General features: G+C 38.7%; 1 protein-coding gene across 2 annotated transcripts; it reads right to left on the bottom strand.

Annotated features, from left to right (window-relative positions):
• On the bottom strand, nucleotides 1–25,626 carry rxfp2a (relaxin family peptide receptor 2a). 2 transcript variants are annotated; one of them, XM_028421295.1, is made up of 20 exons: nucleotides 25,337–25,626; nucleotides 21,276–21,419; nucleotides 17,187–17,270; nucleotides 16,601–16,709; nucleotides 14,734–14,805; nucleotides 13,261–13,332; nucleotides 13,057–13,128; nucleotides 12,258–12,329; nucleotides 10,256–10,330; nucleotides 9,758–9,829; nucleotides 8,470–8,541; nucleotides 7,866–7,940; nucleotides 6,265–6,336; nucleotides 5,994–6,101; nucleotides 5,635–5,864; nucleotides 3,855–4,000; nucleotides 3,321–3,416; nucleotides 1,925–2,093; nucleotides 970–1,188; nucleotides 1–868 (listed from the first exon to the last, which is right to left on the bottom strand). In XM_028421295.1, exons 1-20 carry the CDS (start codon nucleotides 25,392–25,394, stop codon nucleotides 603–605), a joined length of 2,283 nt encoding a protein of 760 aa, XP_028277096.1. In that variant the 5' UTR covers nucleotides 25,395–25,626; the 3' UTR covers nucleotides 1–602. The 2 variants fall into 2 exon arrangements, with proteins under 2 accessions (XP_028277096.1, XP_028277097.1); XM_028421296.1 differs by having other exon boundaries at nucleotides 5,994–6,065.
• Between the last annotated feature and the right edge of the window lie 958 nt (nucleotides 25,627–26,584).

The raw sequence follows: 26,584 nt of genomic DNA, 5'->3' as shown, positions 1-26,584 counted from the left end.
CTTCAGACAAACATTTTAATCCGGTCTGATGATCATGTAAGGAGGTCTGAACAAATAAAATATGACTTTATAGCATCAAGATGCACCAGCATTGGTTCAGTTAGTAGACAGAGCAGAATTTGTACCTGCAGATGTTGAGGACAGAATGTCACATGACAGGTTAGATTACATGAATTTCATCAGAACACACAGACAGTGAAAGACTCTGTACTTTACAGCTTCACTTCTGCACTTCTGTCTGTCAGAGTGTAACATAAGCCGTGCATTATTTGGACAACATAGTAACATGGGATGAATTTGAATTGTTTATGACTTTGATGTTTGAGTGCTACATTTGAGACAGTCTTGTTCTGAAACCCGTTTGTCAGCTCAGTACCATGCTGCTGAGCCTCATCCTTCACACATATAGATCACCAACTTTGAATAAGACCCAGAAGTCCCTCCTCTGTATATGTACAGGTGGGGAATAGGTCATAAATTATCCCATTTCGGAAGTCTCTCCTCAGGGCTACTGTCATGTAGGAGCCTATAAATGCAACAAAAAAATAGGCTCATGACCCGTAGTAACAAAAAACATCCTCATTGTTTACAAAAAGTCTCTCTTAAGCGTAGCGAGGGTCTGCACCAATCAGCGAAACCCGCTGGAGGTAGACTGGTGGCTGGTAATAAGGAGCTCTTGATGTGTCCATAAATATTGTGGAGGAAGTGAGGCTTTTACGGTCTTTCTTCCAGGTGTGTCTTCTCTGCCAGCGACAGAGTAAAACCTCCACCTGCTCTCTGAAGAAGCTGGTGGTCAAGGTGTACAGGATGGGGTTCAAGGCACTGTTGATGGGGAGGATGAAGATGACAACCCAGCTGGATATCGTGTCTAAAGGGGACAAGGCAGAGACAAGCAGTTATAATGGTAAACCTGTACATGCTTCCATAATTAAACACACATTAAGGAAAAGGTGCTGTTTCATCTCTTACTAGGAATCTCAACCTCCAACAGTGAGAGGACTTTGACTAAAAATATGGGAATCCAGCAGAGGGCATCAGAGACCACTATGAAGAAAAACCTGTTGGCCACTGCCACATCTTTGTGCAGCCTGTTCCTCAGGTCTGTGGCATTGATGCCTGTCTTATAGATGGAGTAGAACATGCTGGAGTAGGAGAAGACGATGACCAGGAATGCCAGTAGGTTTAGACCTAAAGACACGCACATACAATTCACACATAAGATGCAGAAGTAATAGCTTAAGGTGAAGCTGGCTTTGATCACTGTATATACACTATGATTTATACACTATGATTGATTAAGCAACAGGTAACTATAATAAGGGTCGCCAAAATCAAATATTCATATTTTCTTTTTCAATAGAATTCCAATTCCATTACATATATACAGTATATAGTACAAGTAGGTACAGTACAAACTTTGCATTAATCCTTTGCATCACCACATGAATCTATAACAATATTCTCATCATTAAAGGTCCCACTAATGATAATGCTGGCACCCGTTTAGACTGAATATCAGAATAATTCATGCATCATTGTGGTCCAACTTCAAATGGGGCCCAGCAAGAACACAGAGTAATAAGAACCCTGACTAATCATGCATTGTTGATAGAAGCTGTGTGAATCATTTAGCCCAGTCTGAATTTCAATGACGCTTCCTGGCACTTAGTAATAATGTGTAACAATAACTATTTAATAGGATCAAACTGTTTTTGAAACAGAAATAATCTGCAATATATTCTCCTACACTTTTCACGCAAGATCAAACATTTTATGAGTCTAAATGATTATTGTGAGTTCTCAGATCTGACTTATGTCAGACCTGTCTATATATATATATATATATATATATATATATATATATATATATATACCGTATATGCTTTCAAAAACCAAAACACAAAACAACTTTTCTTCAATTTACCCAGAAAAATCCCTGTGGAATATCCTTTGGCAGTAGGTTTTTCTTGCCTGTCAGAGTGCAGGGGAAAGCAAACCCCGTTACGTCCATAGTAGTTCCCGAAGACATCCTCATTCATTAGGGGCACAGCAGCAATTATGAACCCCAGCAGCCAGATGGAAGCCAGGACCACCTTGCATTGCAGCAGGACAACAAACATGCGGTTAGGATTTTAAAAACACACTGCTTTTAAAAGCCTCTAATGAAAAATTACTGATTCTCAGACTGACTGGATTAAAGCAGGCTCTCTGACTTTTAATTACATACAGCGTCCTCCAAAGATTTACTTTAGTCTAGTTGTCTCCTAGTCCTATTTTCATCTATCATCTCTGAGAAAATTGGCTGTAGGTGGTGGAGCCTTCTCACAGAGACTCTCTATATTAGTGAGTGGCAAACTTTATTTGAGCAACTCCGATAATTAAACTGCCGAGTACAAAGATTACTGTCGGCAACATACAGCCAAAATATGACAACTGCTCTCAGAGCTCAACACTGCACTTGTTTGACTTTGCCAGCACACTCTGATCTGGATCAGAACATCTGTCAAGAAAAGTAAAGAGCAGACACACATGCAGCAATCACTTGTTTTTGGAATATTTTAGTAAAAAGTAAGACTAATGTTATGCTTTCCGTGATTATGTGACAGTCTGTTAGATATAAATTTTTAATGGTAGACTGTGTGATGAGGTTTGGCAGTGTCTGAGGCAAAGTGCTCAGACTGTGTGGAAAGAAAAAATGACGCCATGAACATGGGAATGTTTTTAACTTGTGAGGTAGCTGGACTGTTGTGAGTTTGTAAAACTCAAACAACTATTACAAGCTATGTGCCCATAGTTCAATCAGCATCCCATGAGGGAGTTTCAGCGGTCGTGTATACGTTTTCTGTGTGATGACAGTGGGGTGAGTGCAGGGGAGCAAGGGAATACCTCTCTTCTTTACAAAGCTGTTTTCTCTTTGGTGCCCTCACAGCATTCATCGATTGGTATTCTTTTTGAAAACACCGGTCCCTTTCATACAGCTTTCCCCGGATGGTTACCTACCCCGTGTGGGTGGCTTAGGTGTATTCAAATGTCATATTTTTTTATCTGAAAAATAAACCCTCTCTGCCCCAAAGCTGCCCCACACGCTCAAAAGATTTTCTAGAACTGCCTCACTGCAGTCATAATCTGTTCTGTTATAATGCCTAAATATAGCTTCAACAAAAGGCCACAAAGTGCTCACTCTAACACGTACTGAATCATGCTACCCCGTACAAAATCCAATCCAAAGATTTTGCAGTAAATAACTGAAGTGAGCGGTACCTCTGGATTCAATCAAGCAAAAACAATCAGGCAAATTCTTTATCAGTGCCACAACTCACCCCTGTCTGCAGTTTGCCTGGCCGCAGATTACTGAAGGGGAAGACAATAACCAGAAACTTCTCCAGAGTCAAGTAAGTCAGCAGGAGAACAGACACCTGAAGGAAAACACTCACTATAAATAAAAGGAAATATTTGAACTGTAACAGAGCCTACCGTACAGTTGTAAATTTATTATGACAGAAGAGTGTTTTTTTTTTTACATTTTAAAGTGATGAATATAAATCTGAGAAATGTCTTCTTTTGAGTTGAAATATCTAATGAACTGAAAATCATAACAACTGTTAATCCTCGTTTGGCAGTGAGAGTAACTACACACGGTTTAAGTGTGTGTATGGCAGGAGTCACAGAATAAGAATAAGACTGTGTATTGCATTGTAGTGAATGTAGTTCTCACAAAATAAGCCCATATTTGGTCGATAATAGACCCGCCAGACAAAGACACGTGGTTACAATTATGTTAACAGACCATGTGGATGTACTGCCTGACATATCTGCATGTGTTCATGTGTGTAAACAGTATATTAATAAAGTACCTCTGAGGAGAGCATGGCCAGGAATCCAATGGTCCGGCACTCCACACTCTCCATCCACAGCAGGGCATTCCGATTGTACTGTCCGCGGAATTTCACATCAAACACTCCGACGAAAAACAGGTACACGCCCATGAGGCAGTCTGCACCTGGATGATAAGACGTAGATGAGTCTGTTTACAGAGAGTTGTGCTCTGTGTGAATTTCATCTGTCAGCTGTGGACACTTCCATCCAAACCACACACAAAAAAACCTCCTTAAAAGAGCAAATATTATTTAAACTGTTGAAAGAAGTGTCTCAAGATGTTGCTGAATCCAAGTGGGTGAGAAAATAGTGAGTCTCTGGGTTAATGAAGGATTTATGGAAGCCACAAAGAAAATGATTTCATTTGCACAAAATAAATGAAAAAGGAGAAATAAAAAGGATGACCTTCCTTTCTAAAGGGTAAGAGCTATAAGATTACAAGAGCAAAACAAAGAGGGAGAGAAGTCAAAATGTCAGTGACAAGAAAGTCAAATGAAAACCTTATCTGCTTTTTCTAATTTTGAGTTGAAACACTACTACTTTTTTGTTTTCATTAAAGTTATTAAAAATAAAATGAATCTCACAAAATCAAGTTAGAAAGCATCTGTGTCTCAAAATATATGCAGCATGTACACAGCCGTTCAATTTAATATTTTCGGCAGCTAAAATTTCCTTTTTGGTCCCGCGGTGTTACATACAGTGATCAATGATTACAACATTAAGCCGTTGACCCTACAACCTGTGACCCCAGAATCTTTTAATGACCCACTGTTCAGTGTTTTATACACACATCCTTTTCACTGCACATTATTACCCTCTTCATATTTAAATGACTCATTGTGACAGAAAAAAAATAATTAAAGTAAAAAGATTTAATGTTCACTTCCTGAAATCTCATTAAAATAACAATACTGCTGCTAAAAACATTACTTCTTGACCTCATCTCACAACATGGGTTTTTTTCTTTTTCTGCTGTCTGAGTGTGTTAATGCAGGATATTTATGCAGAATCATGCCTGAATTCTTGACTGAGAAAAAGGTGAATTACTGCCCTCTATTCATGGTACACTATGAGCAGCTACTTAACTGCCTGTCTGACAAATGATCTCAAATGTGCACTCGCCTTTTGCCCTCACGGTGCATCATTTCTACAACATATTTGAATATATTTTCAATTACAGACAAACTTGTAGTTAATCTTTCACTGGCTTGGAATTTAGAACTCTTATTGCTCAATCTGTCTATCTCTCTTCAAGCCTGATCATCAGACATTACTGCCACCAAGTATTCTCTTATCAGATCTGATCTTTTTTGTCAGCAGTGGTTCAGGTACATGCATATACTGTGGCTAAAGTTTACTGCATAAAAACCTGTGGGTTCAACATTATGGTGAACTATGACCTGTCAACATACAGCATGTGTAAACTGGGACTTGTGAGTGAATACTGAAACATATGAAGTAAAAAAAAAGGCATGAAAATGATGGAGCAAGCAAAGGGAGTTGCTCTTACAAAGGATGAGTGAACGACTGATTGAATTAAATTACAGAAAATTACCCATTTCATAATCAATTTAACACTAAGCTATGACATTAAACTTAACGGGACATTTAACATTTATCACTACTCTTACATATCATAAGTCAAATGCTACTGAATATATATATATATATATATATATATATATATATATATATATAGAGAGAGAGAGAGAGAGAGAGAGAGAGAGAGAGAGAGAGAGTTATTTTATAGTTACTCACAACAGAGGACTTTGATGCAGGCAGCATGCAGGTTGTTCTCAGCACGTATAAGCGACCTCATGCCGATGACTAACAGGTTACCAAAGCAGGTAATAAAGGCCATGACCCAGACTGACACGCGCAGCACAACGTTAGCCAGCAGGTCCTCAAAGGATGAGATACCATCTGTGTTGGGTTTACATGACCTGACATGTGGTGCGTAGGAGCAGTACTGGAACTTCTTGAAGTAGCTTAAAGAAGAAAAGAAGCAGGGAGAAAAAATTCAACATACAGAGAAGATAAAAATAGAATAGAAAAAATGTGAGCTATTCAGTGATGTGCAGACAGATTAAAGTGTTCCTCTGTTGAATTGTACATACATGTGGGAGAGGTTCTTCATAGGGAGAAACATCTTAGTCTGAATATCTGGGATCTCGATCCCCTCCAGCGCTCTATAGAAGACAGCAAATCTTACAGCATCACCACCTCTGCCAGGACAGTTTGTTTGAAAACATGATATGAGCACATTTCAGCATCATATTCTGAAGGACTGTTTAAAGGTTAGGACGAGGTTTAACATTACGTTTAGTTTAGGCATGCAGTTGTGATGTGAGAGTTGATATATATAAAAACGAGCCTGTGTGTCCTTACAAGGACTGAAGATGTGTCAGGTGGTTGAAGTGGCTTGGGTAAACGTGGAGCAGGGGATTGTGGGAGATATTTCTGCAACAAGAAACAGATGGTGACAAATTCAACACAGCTCGTCTAAATGAAATGTAACATTTCTACACGACAGTTAAACCAGTCTATTTTAACAAGAAAAAAAATGGTCAAGGACTTCTAGTTTTCAATTATACACAGGATACAATTTTATTAAATCTGAGGAGTTGAGAAATGGGAGAGGACAAAGGTCCGACACAAATCTGTTTCACTGATTTCACGTTTGGTCCAATATGTTATTTTTGAAATTTCAAAAAGAAAAGAAATTTCATTTTTTGCAATAATAATTTGACTCATTTTCTCTGGTTGGACACAAGCAGGCAAAAATCCACAACAAACATAATATTTTGTTAGCCTGCATGAGTGATAATTGAGAGGGAGGATTGTAAACTGCCCAAATAAACAGTAATCGTAGTTCAATCTAGGTCAAGGTTACATTCTCCAACAGCGATGGTTAGTAATGTGATGTAATGTGTAATAATTCCATGTAGTTAAAACAGTTTAATTCACATGGATTAAGTGGATAATTACAGTTAAATCAGATGAAGATTATTGCACTGATGAGCTTGCTGTATTAATGTCATACTTTACTCCATTTTTTTTTTTTAGAAACAGTTGTTACTTCTGGAACACATCCAAAGAGAAACCACACTTCCAGCCATCAATTACTCTTCAGCCCCGCTGAACAGACCACACAGACACATAATGATAGACTACACTGAAAACTTTGGTCAGGATTGTTCAAACTTTGTGGGAAAATAGTGTAATTTAGAAGAATCCCACAACAGCAGCTGTTCAAAGCAGCTGTGTCCAAGGCATTTCTCTTTTTCTGTGTGCCTCACTAAATAAGTGAACAGTATGCCTAAAAGTGACATTTTTCCTTTAGCACTTTATTTAGCTTAGCTGAATTTTCTTCATTGTATTTTATAAACATTGTGGGATTTTGATTTCAAGCTCACTGCTCGAAGAGCTGATGGAACAAAGCCACACAAAAGGTCTATTCAGATTGTACATATACATTTTTTGACACAATACAAACTACAAGTAAACCAAAATTTAACCAAAACTGACATTTCCATTTTCCCACAGTATATTCATTCTTTTTGTTTTCTAAAATAATATTGGTTCAGAATACTACAACACAAGTTTCCACTAAAAACAGCTGATCTGTGTCTTTTATGAAAGGTTGGAAAAGAAACAGGCTGCTGCAGCCCCAGTACAAGACCTGGCTCTCCTCACTAGCTTGTGGTTCGTGACTCTCAGTTGTGGTGACCTCTTTGTCCTACATGTCTAATTCCCTAGCACTTTGCTAGCAAATTAATAGTTCATCACATGGGACAGAAACCTAACTCTGATACCTCAGGATACCCGTGCACATTCAAATTCTACTTAATACTTCCCTGGGTTTCTTTCAGGATTTTATCCTGCAAAAAGTGTTTTAACTCTTTACATATTTCCGCCTAATCCACTCTTATTACAATCCTCACATAATGAAGCATGCCTTCTTCTGGGCCAAACTATCTGTTACTCACAGTTTAAGGAGGGACTTGGAGAGGTTCCTGAAGGTGTTTTGTGGCAGCTCTCTGATCCTGTTGCTGGACAGATTCCTGAAGAGGTGAAAGAAAAGAAAAAATAAAACATACAGCAGAAGCACAGGAGTGCAATGAAATACAGCAATGTTCTTAATGTTTACAAATTTCTTTCCTAATTTTAGATTTAAGTATTGAGCATGTCTTTTATATTCTTATTTATGGTGCCATTTAAGTTAGCACAGTATGCAGTGCGCATTAAACTACGGTATGCAAATGTTGGTGCAGGGTAACCCTTCTGTAGCTCCTTCTTATCAACACAGGGCTAAAAGGAAATCAAATCCTGTCCTCATGACTAGTTCTTTTAAAAAATGCAGCTGATAAAAATCTGCTGCTGCTTCAGAAATTTATTACATTTTATTGTTGCTTAGAAAAATCCTTTCTCACTAAGAAGACGCTTCACTTCTAGAGGATTTAAAGTTTTTCATTGAGACATTTCAATCTCCATTTAAAATCAGCAACTGATTACTCAGAGTGTCTGTCACTGAGACATAAATAAAAATCCATCATGTGAGAAATTGCAAACCAATTGGCATGCAGAACTCACAGTTCAGTCAGCTTCCACAGAGACTGGAAGGTGTTTTCGGGGACTTTCCTGATCCTGTTGTCCATCAATAATCTGAACAAGACAGAGCTACAGTTAGACACCATACAGAGGGCTGAAAATCTGCTGTAACTAGATGCAATTTCTTTTAAGAAAGCATATCTTATAGATTATCTCATATAACACAAAAGACTTCAGATAATACTGACTCAGTGCTGACTCAACAGAAAAAAAACAACAGTTTCCTTCTCTTGTGTATAAAAATTCTCATATGCACACTCTGCTGTGAGCTACAGCAGATGGCAGATAAACTACCCATGGACATTGTCCAGTAACGGTGAAATAAGAGCTTGCTGCTGTTTTATTGCATTGCATTGTCCAGGGTCAAACTGTCGACCTTCATGTTGAAAGCACATTAACAGAGCGCCTCTGATGGATAATGCTGACAGCCAAACTTACAAAATTCACTTCTCACCATGATACCTGACAAAAGAAAGGACATGCTGCTTGGAAATGTTTCCTCATTCCGAAGGCAAGAGGAGAGAGACAAGCAGAAAGCTCAATAACCCAGGTCTTATTATCATAATTAAGCTTGGACATCCTGCTCAGCATTTGTTAGAATTCATTAATGGAATTAATAAAAGTAGCCAAGAGTGTGTGCATGCAATGTAAAAAGACAGGAGGACAAACAACTTAAAAATCGAATTAAGTAGTCTTGATCCTTATTAATTAAAAGTTAATGTAAGAAATGTTGAGCAGCAGCAAACTCTGAGCAATGAAAAGAAAGAACTGTCTGTCATTGCTTAGTTTTTTCTTGAGACTGAACATAATAATAATAATAATAATAATAATAATAATAATAATAATAATAATAATAATAATAATAATAATAATAATAATAATAATAATAATATGCAAGCAGCCTGGTGTTATGACAAACCTTTATTTAATTAATTTCTATTTACTTGTAAATACAATTTAATCCAGCTGCATGTTTATATGGTTAAGCCTTTTACTTATAGAGCTGTAATTGTTTCAGCACTCACGCTGCATTAGTTCTAGTTATGCAGAATTAGAGATGTAGCAGCTTTAAGTGACAGGTGGAGGTGCTCTACCCCTGGATAATATACAAAGGTTTAGTGCATCTTTATATGGTCAAATGGAGTACTTTAAAAAGCTTTGTTGTATATTTTCTTTAGGAAAATAGAATGAAAACGCTGCTTATCATTTTTGAAAAACTCTGAAAGCGTGTGGTATTTTGCAAGCATTGCATTTAAAGTGGGATACTCACAGGACTTCAAGCTTGCTGCACGTATTTAGGATAGAGTAGTTAAGAGTTTGAATCTGGTTTCCCTCAAGATCCCTGAAAGGAGAAAAAGGGAAAAGAAGCATTAAATGCATTCATGAAAAGTTGTGTTAATAACCTGTGTGAGTTTCTTTTCCTTCTATAACGTAAAGAAATGCATCTATAATTTGGTGTCATTGATAAGGAAAGTAGCCACAGCCATTGTTTGCTCTGGTATGTAAGTAAGCTGTGCAAGAGTATGCTGCTAACACACAAGACATAAAAATTACAGATAGCATGAGGTCATTATGAGTCAGACTCATCCAGCAGGTGCTCCAGATGCTGCATCTACCAAAAATAGCTGGTCGAGCTGACCAAAGCACGGTGACATCAGCTGAAGACACTCCTTAGACAGAAGTACCACTCATCTGACCCATTGGTAAATGCTTTTCGGTACTTGAACATCTACTGAGCCAAACAAGTACACTTTCAGAGCAGACTCACAGCCAATCCAAGGCAGGCATGTGTTGACAGAAGCTTGGGTGAGGAAGCTGCTGCAGTGAGGTGTCGACCATGGATCTGAGGATGGAAGAAAAAATTTTTAATTACTAACAGACATTACACTCCAGCAGGAGTACAGGAGCACAGTCTATGCTCAGCTAATATTTGAATCTCATCAATGATACCAATTTTATAGCCGAGTTCATTTATTTTAACTGGAAGTAAGTTTGCTGGTTATATCTTGGAATAAAGCTGGCACGTAAATTATCCATAGACATTAAAAAAAAAGCATAAGAGATAGTGGAAGATGTTGGAGCATCACCCATGCAGCTGTGCCTTGGAGCTAAATTGGGCTAATGCAGATTATCAAAGCATTTCTTTGCATTTCAACAAATTATACATTTTTAACAGACTAAGTTTAATCATCTGTAGGCTGAGAAATATCACTGTACATAGCTAGTGCTGTGACAATCTGTGCAGACTGTGCAGTATCTTCTCAAGAGGGTAAACAAGGTAATATGAAGTAGACAAAAAAACTCAGTTGTATTTGTTTTGTGAATGAAATGTGATTCTGAACATTTAAATCTAATTTAACTGGATGTATTTTCCTTTTTATTTCAACATATTTTTACATCAACAGTTTTATTTACCATCAAATCAACGCTGCTAAGCAATCTCATCATTAAAGCCTGACATATGCTCCCATAATGCATCCCTAAACAATAACAGAACATGAGTGTCACCAGTAATTTTAACCTTCTAAGCAAGCATGCAAACAAGCAGGACTGTTCACCTGGAGAGTGGTAAATCAGTCTGACTGGCAATAAAACTGTGTTTAGGAGCTGTAGGTAATGGGGTGACGCATCAAACATCTTTGATATGTGCTGTTTCACTATGAGGAGTACAATGTCCCTTGAAATGTTACAGTGATTGCTGTCAGCACATCTGAACTCCCACAGTTTCCTGATTAAAAGCAAAACTTGGCAACAGATGTGAGGAGAGTTTGAATGGGGAGCAGGGACTCCGATTCCATAGATAAAGGTAGAACCAAACGAGAGACATATGGTCACTCCCAACTCGAAGGCGCTCCTGGGAGGTACAAAAACTCTCTTGAAGAGGCAGATGGAGTGTATTTACAAGGCTTTTATGATTCAAGCATAAACATAAAAAGACGGTTAGTGTGATACCTGAGACAGCATGCGGGCAGATGTGTGAAGCTGACAAAAGCTTCAAAGGATGGGATGTAAACAAAGACTGGGAGAACAATCCAATAATCTCTCTATTGTATAAAGAACAATAGAGAGAGTTGAGCCAGCCCAGGTCAGTAAAGGAGAGACTGGATAGAGGGAAGTAACGACGGGACCACAAGATTAGACAAGACAGAAACAGAGCAGCACTGAATGTAGTCCATTGCTTTAACCCCTTATGTCTGATCAAAGTGCATTTTATGTTTCATAAAAAGACTTTGGTGCTCTAATCCATCTAAACGGCTTATGAAACAAACCATCTGCCCGAGAAGAAACATTTTGACATCCATCCTAATCAACACCACTGACTCCCTCCATACTTGTTGATTATTGTAACCCAGAGGCATGACTGAGCATGAAATGAAGTGTGAAAATGAGCAATAGATTTTTTTCCCAGAGTACAACTAAGCAAACATTTGACACATAATCTTGATTTCCTCTGAGTTTTGGAGGAAAACTGATTAAAGGAAATCACAGAGCAATACACAGCATGAAGCACCGGAGAGATGCACTTAACTTTATTTAATGACAAACAAAACCAACAGACCTGCATCTGTAATTAAAATGCATATTTTCCTATGTATTAGTAGAGGTATCCAGGTTGGTTTTACAGGATATGTAGATACATATTTACAGAGCACTAGAATGTAGTACTTTTTATTTTCTGTGGCATCTATGGGGCTCTAAAGATATTTTCACACATCAGAAATCAGAAATTAATCAAAAATCTGACAAGAGAAACAAATACTGTAACTCACAGGTACAGGAGAGACTGGAGCCCAATGAAGGTATCCTGTGACAAGCTGTTTAGTGGGTTATGATCCAAGACTCTAGAACAAAAAAGAAGACCTGAAAGTCATGTAGTGATTACTCTTTATATGCATGTACGCCAGGATAAAACAACAAGTTGGAGAGGGTTTGAATGTTCGTAATAATTCAGATGAGACTTTAGTTAATTTACTCATGCATAAATATGTTTTGTTATTAGCCCTCTAATCCGGTCCTACTGTATTGTATAATATATATGTACTGTAGCTGTATAATAAAATTACCTTTATTAATTTGTATCTGGTTAAAATGTATTTTTGTTGTTGTATCCCTTTAAAAGACTTTTTTGTTTATGGTACACTTTATTCTAATTCGATTTCATGAAGATAATAAAAGTCCCAGCTGAACATAATTTGAGACTTGTCTTGTCATGACACCAATAATTGCTGCTCTTAAAGTCCCCCATGCTATTTCTATCCCAAATGACTTTAAGCACATCAGGAAGATTTGTTTGCAGGCCGGACCCTAAACCACAAGTCTGAAAAGAAATTCCAGATGCCCTCAATGATACCCATGCATGGATAAATAGAGTATTTGTATTTCAAGGTTATATTCAAACCAGATGAAACAGATCATGACTACATCATACAGAGTAAATCAGCAAAAACAGTCACACACTGTTCTCCCTCTACATCTGTACAGTACAATATATAACCCAGTTAAATAACATAATAACCTAAAGGATATGTATGTCAACTATATAAATCTGTATGTGTGTGTTTAACTCACAGCCATTCTAATTGCTTCAGATCCCTGAACACACCAGGACTCAGGGAGGAGATTAGGTTCTCACTGAGAAACCTGAGAGAAAGCACAAAAAGTGGGGGATTGATAAAACCTGTCTTTCTGTCATATTTAGCAACTATGTAGCTGAAAAATATCTTACATTGGACACTTCAAACATGCAGGTAATAAACAAAGTTGTCTACTTACAGCTTTCTTAAATTGTACAGGCCACTGAAGGCGTCTTTGGATATGAACTGAAGGCTATTGTTTTGCAGAAACCTAGGAAAAAGAGAAAAAAACGGATGTTCTTTAAAAGTTTGCTTTGACTGGAGGTTTCCCATAATCAACAATCGAAATATCACCCCATCAGTCAGATCCACACACTAATAAATGATTTTTTTATTAGTGTGTCAAAATGAAATCAAGTCTCACACAACACATTAACTGTCAACCAGTCAAAGTGGGCACTCATCAAAGCCACAAAAACAAGACCCCCCAACAACAAGAAGAAGGACAACAACCGGCGGAGAAAGAACATCTCCATTCCATATGTATCAGGAGTATCAGAGAAACTCCGCAGGATCTTCAACAACCATGACATCCCGGTCCATTTCAAACCTATGACAACACTGAGACAGAGACTGGTTCACCCGAAGGACAAGATTCCCAGGAAGAAACACAGCAATGTGATATATGCAGTCCAGTGCAGTGAGGAATGCTCTGATCTGTACATTGGAGAATGGCTCAGCACAGGAGAGCCACCTCCTCAGGACAAGACTCAGCTGTTCACCTCCACCTCAAAGACAAAGGACACTCCTTTGAGGACAACAATGTTCACATTTTAGACAGGGAGGAAAGGTGGTATGAAAGAGGAGTCAAGGAAGCCATCTATGTTAAGCTGGAAAAACCTTTCCTTAACAGAGGTGGTGGCCTCAGACATCATCTTTCTACCACATACAATGCAGTGATTCCATCCATTCCCAGGAAGTTTGCACATACTCACAGTAAGAACAAAGGGCTGTCAACCAGTTCCCCTCCTGGAGTTTCATAGTCGTTAGCCAGTCGTTAGACACACACCTGGCCCAGTCAGCCAGAACATCACAGGTAAGTATGGAAACATTTAGTGCTATTGTTTATTTAAGTTTTACCCAGACCCACCCACTGAGGTCTGTAACCACATATAAACCATGTTTCCCCACCAAACAGTTAGAACTGATGAAGCTGCTTGGATGAGCAGTGAAACGTCTTCAAGAAAACTCTACAAGTCCAGACGCCTTGCTTCAATCTTCTCTACGTATGATGACCTGGATGACTGAGAATCTTCATCAACATGTCAACCAGTCAATTCTGCTATTAAATCAACAGGGAGCTGTCATACAGGAAAAACAGGATCAAAGTTAATGCTATCAAATTTTAAAAACCAAAAAGGTAAAAACAAGCATAAAGCTTTATTAATAAAATGTGTCAGTGCATTCTAAAATACTTATTAAGCTTGTTCAGGTTTAACTCTTACTCAGATATGCTGTGTGTGACTGTGACTGTGCTCTCTGCCACACTGCAGTGATTACTGTTTTGTATAAATGATGCCACATTCATAGGGTTTACATATTTGCAGTCTGAACTACTTTTTAAATATTGTATAGTAAGGTATTGTGCAGTAGAATAGACAAAAATACTCACAGTCTCTCCAGGGCGGAGTATTCAGAGAAGACAAAGTCAGACAACACTTGTATCTCATTGCTCCTGAGTGACCTGAAACACAGCCCACGAAAAAGTTAGAGAAATACAACTTCTAAGAGGGAAGCAAATGTCCATCAAATATTCAACAACTGACACAATGTTTTCTGCATATAACTTTCATATTCAGACATACACAAATGAGCACATATCAAATAAAGCTCTATACAACAAATTCGATATGCAATATTATTTTCTTCAACAGCATGATTTTAACATTTAAGTGAAGTGAAGTTATAAGCCAAAATGTAGGAAAATGAGGACAATGCAATCTGCTGGAGTTTAGAAACAATTTTGACTGGAAAGAAATAGACTAGATACAAAATAATAGGCTGTCTCTCAAGACAAGTAGTATAATTTGATTGTACATTTTCAGGAGATACTTGTGGCAACAGATTGAGAATCAGACGGTTCCACTCAAGGTTTGTTTAGGAAAAGGGGAGACAAATGTTCTGCCGTGTAGCTTTGATAAATAGTTTTAGCTTTTCAAGACATTTTTTTCTTTTATTTGCCCCAGTCAGGTTGAAACAAGACTGATAACACTAGTATACTCTCAATCAGAATAGCTCTTTCAAACCATAGACTCACACTAAAACATATTTGTTTCCCAGTGATAAATAAATGCTTATTAGCTTTCTTTTCTCTATGAAGTTCAGTCTTTTATGATCTGCAGATTGAACAGACACATAATGCTCATATGCAAGTATTTTGTAAACATTTAGTCACAGACCTACTTCAGTTTAAAAAAAAACTTCTGTAAGCTTGGAATGAGCATATTTAATAGTGTCCTTCAGCTGAAAGAACAAAGACACCTCAACTAAATTACATTTACTGAAAAAGAGTAACAAGGCTGCTCAGTGAGAATTAACATCAAACGAATGCAAGCCAGAATGAAAAGAGAAAAAAAAATGAGAAAAGAACAAAAATAACCAACACAAGTTGCACGGTGTGGAAGCTTTCCTGTTTAGACTGTCAGATAGTGGTTCTTACAGAATGTCAAACTGTGCCTCAGTATTTCAATCTATAATCAAAAATCTAAGTCAAGCCAGACAGAGCCTGGAAAGGCATCAATAAAACTGTCAACTAAAACAGCAGAGAAGATGCAACTGAAGCAGGATGATGCTGTCAGCAGCGCTCGGCCTCCACTGGAGCATAAGCATTGATTTGTGACCAACGCACTGACAAAGAGTTGCATTCATTTTTTATGAGAAGATAAAAACAGCATGATCTGAGTCCATGCCACCATAAATGGCTACAAAAACATGCATGCAAAGATCACACTGTCCGATCATGATTATTTAACTGCCAGCTTTGTTGTAGTTGGCTCTAGACAGCCAAGGTCTTTTTATGGATGACAACACCACCAGTAATTGAGGACTAACAATGGAGGTGTAACTGATATCTTTAGCCAGTCAGGAGAAATTATGAGCCTCCAATTAATAAAGCTGAAACAAATTTAAGAATCCTATTAAATGGCAAATAAATGTGCCACACTTAAAGAGAGACAACCAAACAGATTACTGCGAGAAACAATGAAACCAAGTTATATATAGTCTCTGGCATCCAATCCTGTTGATGAAGTGGGCTCAAAGGGAGGACAGTTTCCTAGGAGACAGTAATAAATGTGACCCCTGAACTCTGGCTCTGCTCTGAAGGTGTGATTTATAGAAGAGATTCTTCCCTCAGAGCTAGAAAGCCCTTTCAGCACTTCCAAAGTTTTCTGTTTTTCATTACATTCACTTACTAATAAAAAAACAGAGACCATCCGTGTTGTTTACACATGTTTAAACGATATATAGTATACACTTACAGCCAGGTAACGTTGGGAGAGAGCAGAGGAACATCCTGCAGGTTGACCTCTACACACTCAACATGCAGCTGTTGTATGCAGTGACAATTCTCTGGATACTCCTGCAAGACTACACACACGCACACACACACAGACACACACACACAGACACACACACATTAATGGATATTTGAATGCAGGAAGTATTACACCACACTGTTGTAATATGAACTGCCCTTCCCAGTCAATACTGACACAGGTTCACCCTTGGAATTCAAGGTCTTGTATGGTCTGTGCAGTGGTATCCATCATTTGTATCCATATAGTGAGAGATGTTGTGTTGAAGTATCTATCGTTCCAAAAATATTAGACTACCACTATATCTGCAGAATTTGCTGGATTTCTCTCCTCTTATCCTATTTGCAACATCTCTCTGTGGTCTAGCTGGGGCTTGGTAATAATGTTGTATTGAAACAGAGGGGGAGAGGAAGCTATCACAAAAAGCTCATGTCTAACCAGCTGAATACTGACAAAACATGTAATAATTTAGTCATTGAAAACAGGCACATGGAAGCATATATTCCAAGTATAACAGACACACACTTACAGCACTCATCTAGAAAGTACTGGTCCAATGGATCGGTATTCTGCAGCGTTCGACCAAATAAATCTGCCCATCCAACGTTATCCCCTGAAAAAAAAGAAGCAGTTATAGTTTGTGCTGCAGATAGTGTAGCCGCGACAATCATCAGCAGTGCAGATGCATTCCATTTTGCCCAATAACTGCAGTGTTGGAGGGCACATCCTCGTCCCTTGGATGACTTTGTAAAGGTGTTAAGAGTGGGATCCTCAGAAGCCTACTTTTAATTAAGGGTGAATGTGCTGAGACTATAGAATACACACTGCTGTTCTGGCATGCCTGTTCTATAGGAATAATGCCGCTATTGAGGCAGCAGGGATGCATTTGTCTTTTGACTCTGTGCAGGTTCCAAAAATTGTGTTTGCAGAGCTCAAAAACCAAAGCAGTAAGAAGAAATGTCATATGCTGCATAATTGCACTGAAGATGGACAGAGTGGCATTTAATGTGGCAAATTGAATCATCCCGACTCGTCTCTTGGATTATGACTCCATCATAGCCTTTTGTACCTGTAACATTATGGACTTTATTTTATTCCTTCTGCCTCCGTCACTTTCCCATCATGATGAGCAGAGGTGGAGCAACATTTTCAGTTTTTATCTGGAACACATCTTATGAATCTAATATCCATCCCATGTTCCATTAGGGAATACGGTAATAGATTCATAAGAAAGGGATGACTGACTGCTCACACACCTGTGCCAGAGGGTGCATAACAAACATCGTTTGTTAGTCGCTAATTATGTTGTTACAACCTGTGACTTTGTTTTAAAACTCTAATTATTGGCTCTATACTTGAAGGCTTAGGAGTCTGAATTCCCTCGGCTGGCCCCAGTGCCATTCACTGTATGTGACAAGCAGTGCACAAAAACACATTGAGCAAATAAAGAAGATTTTTTCCATTTGGTCAGCTGGTGTTTAAATATGTTCTGCCAAATGTTTGTGAGAGAGAAAGATGACTTCAAAACACGTTCTGTGTAGATGGATTTAAAGTTACAAACCATTTACATGTGCCTGAATGATGGCCGAGCACCTAGATCCACCATCATGGTTATGATAATAACAGAAATGTGTGGCACACATGCAGTCATGTTAAATTATACCTGAAATCTAACAGGGATTTAACAGGATACTCCAATCAACATATTCTGCAAGCCAACCTTTAAACTGCAGAAGAAGGAGAAGGGTGTGTGTGCGTGTGTGCGTGTGTTTTAAGATTAAGATTAAGAAACCTTTATTAGTCCCACAATGGGGAAATTGCATTTTTGCAACGGCATACAGACAGCAAGGGATAAGTTAGGAAAAAGATATATACAATATAAAATAGGCTACCAATAAAAGATATATACATTATAAACAGTTTACATATTTAACAGTTATTGCACAGGTGAGTGGAGGTAGAAATGATAAACTGTACATAGTGCAACTAAATAAATAACAGTAAAATAAAAGCACACTGTGGTGTGTAAGTATTGCTCCTATCAGAAGTGTTTATTATAGAGTCTGACAGCAGCAGGAAGGAAAGACCTTCTGTATCTCTCCTTCACACACCGAGGGTGGAGCAGTCTGCCAGTGTGCGTGTTTGACTGATGCAGTCTGGTGCTAGATTTTAGGTGAGCTGTTTTTCTGAAATCCTTGTTATTATGGCATTGCTGTGCAGCACAGCAGTGAGGGCAGGCCATCTGAGGAGAGGGTGCAGAAGACATAATACAGTACAGAATGGGTTTCTGATTACTCACAAGAAAGCACAACCATAGCCAGACTGAGACTAATTTGTCCTCCTCCTTGATCTTTTGGCTGATGTGGTTCACCCAATAGAAAATGTTTTTGAGAAATGCTTTTAAAAAAGATGAACAATATGACAAAAAGCATCTGCCCCTCATAACTAGTATTTTTACTAAACTGAATGTTAAAGAACCTTTTTCTAAAGCTCATTCAATGGTGACTCAGCCTAATAGGATAAAAGTGATGAGGCACGTCTGTGTCGTGTGTGTGTTGTGTGAGTTCAGGAAGGATCCAAAGCAACTCAAATTAAAAAAAACAAAGTAAAGAAAAATGAGAAAAGTCCAACAAACGGTGGGCTTTAAAAAGGAGCAGAAAAATATCACAAAGAGGCTAAATACAAACAAAAGACTCAAAACTTAAAAGGAAACCCACAAGAAACCCAGGGAACAACACGAGGACATCACAGGGAGGAAAACAGTACAGGACACAGTACGGACTGATGAGGACATAGCTGATCAAAAGACTCAAATACACGGGTGAACATCAGTGCAGGGCAGGTAATTACAAATGGATGTAAAACATAGGGGAATACAACGAACCAGAATAAAGAAAGGAAAACAAACCCAACAATAAAAATGTCAATTTTGTCTGGGAGTTAAACCAGTCTGACACTGTCCAGGTGATGCAGAAAATACAATACATTGAGCCCTGAGCTGCTCATTCTGGCCTCACAGTCGTGGAGTTGTTACTGAATCAATCCGAGGATGTTTATTCAGGCGGAAACTGGACCTGAGGAGCTGATTGGAAAAAAAGGAAAATGGCTCCAAGACACTTCAACGTGTATCTGTGGTGGTACACACCACAGATAAGCTTGGACTTGGAATGATAATGTGAAACTGAGAAGAGGGAGGATTTTTTTCTGGGAGGATTCAGCTTTGTGCACAGTCTTTTTCTGATGCTGTCAGTGTGATTCTGTCCTCATTTGTCACTTTCCCCACTGATATTCACCCAGGTCACGGTTGTAGAAAGTGCAGAGTGTGGAGGGGATTTTTTCCAGTGGCTCATTCTCCAGATGGCCAAAGATCCTGAGAGGTTACAGATGAACAAGGCTCCAGTGGGTCTAAAGGCCCTCAGGAGGATACCAGAATTGTTTTTTTTTACTGTCAGAAAGCTGTTGTCACCTTAAATATAGCCTTCAAAATATATAAAGGTGACTTGAAGCACTCTGGATCATATTACTGGATGGAATCTCTGGCTGAAAGTTTATGATGTACTATAAATGACAAGTAAAAGCTGCTTTCTCAAAACTCAGTACAAAGTGTTCTAATTTTATTTTTTCTCCTTTGTCGACTCTACCGTGACACGAAGACCACTACAACAGCCCTCCCAGTGTGTGCTAAAAGCTCTGATTACACACTAAATTCACTTAAACTGAGACAAGCTAACACTTTTAGTGGACATTCACTGTAGTCCAGCTTAAAAGGTATCAGGAGAACAGTGAAGAGCTCACTTAGTTGCTGAAGAGTGGCCTATTTGTCTGTAATTTGACAGAGGTACAGACACTGTTAGATCCCCCCTTTCTCTTTGAAAGGAGAATCAAGCCACTATGTGCAGCACCTTATACCTCTGTTTGCAGACTAAAATGTAAATGACGCTTGACTTTGTGATTGTGGCTTTGGTGTCATTACTATCCTCTCAAACAACTAGTGTGGATACACTTTTCAAGATTTAACATAGACACAACTGACTGCGGTGGACCAGATTTAAATTTATGTGTTTGTATCTGCAGCTCGGGGACAGGAGATTCAATTAAACCCTATAACGACAGTAAGACTTCATGCACCTCTAAAGTTAATTAACTTTTTAGATAATTTGTTTTGTTCACCAAGTGTTAGTTACGTTTATCTCGAAGTTTTCCAGACTTCTCTCTCAAAATGTGGCTCACACTGTGGAGTGCAAATGTCTGTGATCACCTTTGAGATAACACCAGATATTTTTAACTTCTGGCACTCAGGCTCTGCAGAGTTAAATGAGGATTTCTGTTTCTGTTTCCTATCCGATAACGCGTTTGAAATTTGCCACATTTTCTGTCTCTCACTGACTTAAATTTACACAATCAACAAGACGCTATTTTGTCATATAAAGCTGCTCTCTTTTCCTAAAACAAAAATAGATTTGTCATTTTTTGTCAGTTTATTGTGTATGTGGAGCTGGCAGTAGGTTTTATAGGTACCAGAGGGAAAGATTTATCATTAGTTTTTGTATTGCTTGATCACCAACAACATTCTCTACGGCTTCACTGTTTGTATTACAGTTTACAGACACACACTCACCACAATGACGCTCGTCAGCTCCGTTGGGACAGTCCTTGTGTCCGTTACACTGCAAAGCCTGAGGAAGGCACTCACTGCTGTTGCCACATGGAAACTGTCCGAGAGGGCATCTGTCGTCCAACTCCACCCTGCTGGCCACCGGTGCTGAGGGAGAAAGGGGAAATTGGTGCCTTTAAGAGCTAATAACACTTTTACACCACTGTGTGTAGAGATAGAGATAGATATACAGTGTTTTTTTATTTAGAGTCCTGCAATTCTGCTTTTAATTCTCTCAATTTTAAATGTATTGTTATACTTGTTATACTGAAGACTGATGCAGTCTGCCTGTCTGTCTGACCAGGGACAACAGGGTTATGGCTGATTAATAAACATTGGAGCTGTCATATAAATGAATAAATTAAATTAAAACTATCGAAGAGAAGCATAAATGAAGGATGACAGCGGAAGATTCTCAGATATCCAGGACATCACTGAAGCTCTTGACCCGACCTTATTGTCAATTAATCTAATTACGAGTGACAAAACCATTTAAGCAAGTCAGCATAACAATTCTTTTTTTGGAATCAGACTGTATAACTCCTCTCCTTTCTGTAGGGAGAAGAGCTAGATAATCATGTCAGGCATCACTGTTATTCCCTCCACTTGTCTATATTTATGTTTACTTAGCACCTTATATCTCCATATTTGTATCCATGTATCATATATTGTGCTCATACTGCGTACTGTACTCTTATTTGGATTATAGTGACACTTATACTCTTATACTCTGTACTTAACTGCATTTAATACAATAATAATATATGATACCTCTGGCACAAGAATTTCCTTCGGGATTAATAAAGTTTTATCTTATCTTATCTTATCTTATCTTATCTTATCTTATCTTAATTCAGATGAGCAGCTAACATATTAGCAGTTCAGGAATTAGCAGCAAACCTGACACCTGAGCTGAAATAAATGTAAACACCGTGAAATCCCTTGGACCACCGCCAGTTCCCATTTTACTCATCACCCAGTCACTGATGTAGTCATAGCAACGCAACATATCTTTCTATGATTAGCCATATTTAGCTAAGCGGCGTAACCATTTTGCTAGCGGTTAGCAATATAGCATCCTAAAAATATATATTTACACACTTTCCTCGGGTGTAACTTAAGTTACTGTACACTCCCCCTGTAAGCCTACAGAGCAGCTACATTAAGCCACCTAGCAAAATGTTAGCCAAGATTAGCTCATCAGCTACACTATTTTGCTAACAAAATTAGGTATTTGTACTTAACTCTGGTTAAAAACAGGCCAAGTTTCTGCAGCGTGACTCTCTTCACTAGCATTAACACATATGTACAACAAGAATTAGCTAATATTCATTATTTTACCTGCAAAAATTGCATAAAATAATGCAATAATAATAATAAACGCTCCTCCATTTTGTTCGTTGACGTCTGCAACTGTGACGCATGCGTTTTGCGCCATCTGGTGGCCATAGTTAGTAGCTACACCTAAAACTAAACCTGTCAATTAGTACAAATATCTGTTTTTAAATGGAAAAAATAGTAAACCTTGTGACGCTACAAAGATATAAAAAATATATTATGGCCCCAAATCCTGAATAATTTAAGTACAATTATTCTTGGCTGTAAAGAAGCGGATGATAAAAGCGGGATTTTTCTGTGGGCTACTGGGTATCACACCTTCCCAGTTTGTCCTCTAACCATGAGTCAGACACAATCAATCGATGAGTGTTATTTTACTGACACCAGTTGTGTCTCTGAATTACAAAACAAACAAATACCTTATTATGTTTTGTTTTGCCAACAACTTTCATAAAGGTCATATTCACATCCGCAAGAGATACAGCATTAATTCTTGGTTACAGCTGTTCTCCCGACAAAGACTTTAAAGCAGTTTTTTGGTTGGTGGAGCAGGACAATTTATTGTTATCTGTAATATATAATATTATTATTTTCTGTTTCAAAAACCAGCCTGTTGTGCCGCGAGCAAAAATCCCAACACCAGCAACAAGTATTTTTTTTTGGTCAGATTATATCAGAAACAGCCAAATGGTCTTATTGCTTTAATAAAAAAAAAAAACAGAATCAAAACTGTTTAGAAGAGGAGCAGTTCAATCAGATTGATGGGAGAATTTACCTGAGTTTGTGTGTGTGGGTGGATTATTCCATATTTAATAGTTTCCCAAAAAATGTGGAAAAAAAACACTATTAGATGTAGCTAACATGTCAAAGAGTTCAATGTGACCTCAACTACATGTGTGTAGACAAAGGGTTTGGAAACTACATTTTTTATATAAATCTTCATCTTCAAATCAACCTGATGAAGAGAAAAGTGCCATATTTCCCTCTGAAATGTGAGTGGAACAGTATAAAATAACACCTGCTAAAACAGCCTAGATCTGCTCTTCTTCTCTTTCTGTGCTGTCTGTGTCAGCTGCTGCTCTTCTTTTCCCATAGCTGGTGCATGTTGTGATGCAAATATTCGGTCTGACAACAACAGAACAACTCTTCCTGTTCACTCCGCTGAAAGTAAATCTGGGCATTTGAGAGTGTGTGAGACGCCACTTCCATCTGCTGATTCATAACTGACACAGACTCCCTTCACTTGAAATATGTTGACGAGGGAATGACAGTCTGACGGGACTTCCACCTGCACTGAGACAACAACACAAAGGACTCTCAGGTCTTCCTATATCAGATCCAACCTGACATGACACCATCAAAACAGAAATGATGCACATCATCATCATCATCATCACAGCCTGAAGTCTGCAGTGTCTGTGCCCTTCACATCTGTGTGACAACTGAGACCAGCATTATTAAAAACCATCATCAGAAACTAGAAAACGAGCTGCGTCACACTGATGAGGATGAAATGTAAAATTTAAGTTATTTCATCCAAGAATTTGAACTGTAATTTGCTGTTTTTCTCAGCTGTGAGTGATGGCCTCAGACCAGCATTACCATCTGTCAATAAATTCCAAAAATACTGACTCACTGTGAAATATTCAACTAAAAATATAACCTTTATAGGAGTCCTTCCTCTGACCTCACAGCTGGACGTTACCTGCAGTTGAGCTGATTTCCTCGTCTCCCTAAAGACAAAAAAAGATGCTTCTTGTCTTCTCTGCTGTTATCAGACAGAGATCACTCTCTGAATGCACAATTTGAGAAAAAATGTCACAGCATGCTCTGTGGACGGTGCTGCCTGATCAATAAACCAGACATTATCCATTGATTTAAAATGAGCAGAAATCTGCAGTCCAAGCTTTAAAAGTGTTTCTCACGCAGAGGACTGAGGACGTCCTGCATTCTGATTTAAGTTTCTCTCTGAAATTTGATGCATCTTGAATGGGATGCAGTGGTGTTGATAAACATGAATGTGTCATAAGTAGATGCATATCTGTCCTGCCTCATCACTGCATGTGTGTGTGTGTAAAAGAACCCTCATTCAAATACGTGAAGATGAGTCACAGAATGGGAGCTGGTGGAGGACATCTGAGTGGGCATGTGTGCTGTCAATGAATAAGAATAAGAAATTTGAGTGTGTTCCAGTCCAACATCTGAACATTGAACAGATGTTGTAATTCACCACAGAACAAAGAAAGGCAGAGTTGATCTCATTCAGTGTTAATCATGAATTTAATATCGATACCTCAGCCAGGTTTTGAGGAGCCTCCTAAATTCTAGGACCGTGAGGACACAGCCTGTTCCATGCTCCGCCACCTCCATCTGCGCAATAGCGCAGACAATGCCCCAAAGAAATCAGATTTCTGTCCGGTTCAGGTCTCTACAGGACTTAACCCTTGTTTACTGGGACAGGAGGTTCTTGATTCTGGTCTCTGATAAACATGACTCTTCATGTTCATTCTTTGCGCTCCAGCGTTGCACATACCGCATGTGTGCGCAGCATGGTGTCACCACGCTGACACGACACATTGCATATTATGATTTAAAATATAAAACATATAAATGACTAAGAATCAAGCTGAAAGCATGCGCGTGTTTTCTTGTCTTCAGTAATCCTCCTCCTCCTCCACCTCTCTTACCTATAAACTGGGTGTGGGCCAAGTGGACGAACACAATGATGACAGGTATATCCATCATAAAGGCTCGCAACTTTGCCTCACGTCGGTCCGGCTGTGAAGAAAAAAACACGACAGGTTTCCCTCCGTGAAATCCGGTAAGTCGGCAAAAGTGTCCGTCAGTCCTCTGTGTGAGACATATCTAGCATTTAGAGAGAAAAACTACGAAGTACTGTTTTGGATGAATAAACGGATCCACTCAAGTCAAAACGAGCTGGTGCGCACAGAGAGCCGGATTATGCAATCCCCAGCCACGCTGGTGTTCCCGGAGCTCACTGAAGACACACCGCTCTCCCTCTCTCTCTCTCTCCCTCCCTCTGACACACACACACACACACACACATACACACACACACACACACACACACACGCACAACCCTAATCTCTTTCATTATTTTTCGTACATCCTGTCTGCGCCCACCTGTGTTGCATTTCCAACACCTGTTGCGCTGCAGCTCTGTTATATTATTATTATTATTATTATTATTATTAAGTTATTTATTTTTATTACAGTTTTTTTCTGAATGCTTAAACACATGTGAGAACTGTTTTAGATCATTAGTTCACTTTGCAATCGGCATGAGCTCTGTAAATAAGCCACAGGTAAGCTTCAGTGTGGAGAACAATGGAGGGAGAAGAAGACTGAGGATTAGAGGAGGATGAGGACATGAGGAAGCACAAGTACAGTTCCTTCACACTAGGTTCTGTAGTAGTACCATACTCTAATGACAAAAACAACAATACTGTACATGTAAAACTGTTACTCCACAGAATTACTAGACAACCAGCATCTGGAAGGAGGCATGCGAGGACATGGACCAGGCATCATGTCAGGCCTGGATACGACACTCCAGGAGATATTTTCCCTGGTGCCTTGGACTAGAAGACATTGCATGCGATGTTGATGAAATTCTGCGGCCGGACCCAGAGAGACAACAAGACTGATTCTCTCTCTCTCTCTCTTTCAGTGAAATTGTATGTTTTCTTGTGATTGTTTTGATGTGTGTGAATAAACACTCATACTTGAAATTTGAATCCCTGTGTTTATAGAACTATTTATGACAAAAGTTTGACCTCAAATGGACATACCTTGTGCACAGAGAAAGCAAAAGCCAGATGTGTTTTCAGTTAATACCATCAGTGTGTAGTTGGCACATTGTGTGCTTAGTAATATGATGGTTTGTGTTAACTGTTTGGTACAAAAATACCACT

The sequence above is a fragment of the Parambassis ranga genome, chromosome 14 (assembly GCF_900634625.1).
Source record: "Parambassis ranga chromosome 14, fParRan2.1, whole genome shotgun sequence".
NCBI lineage: Eukaryota > Metazoa > Chordata > Actinopteri > Ambassidae > Parambassis > Parambassis ranga.
This window is presented reverse-complemented; position numbering and strand designations above follow the sequence as displayed.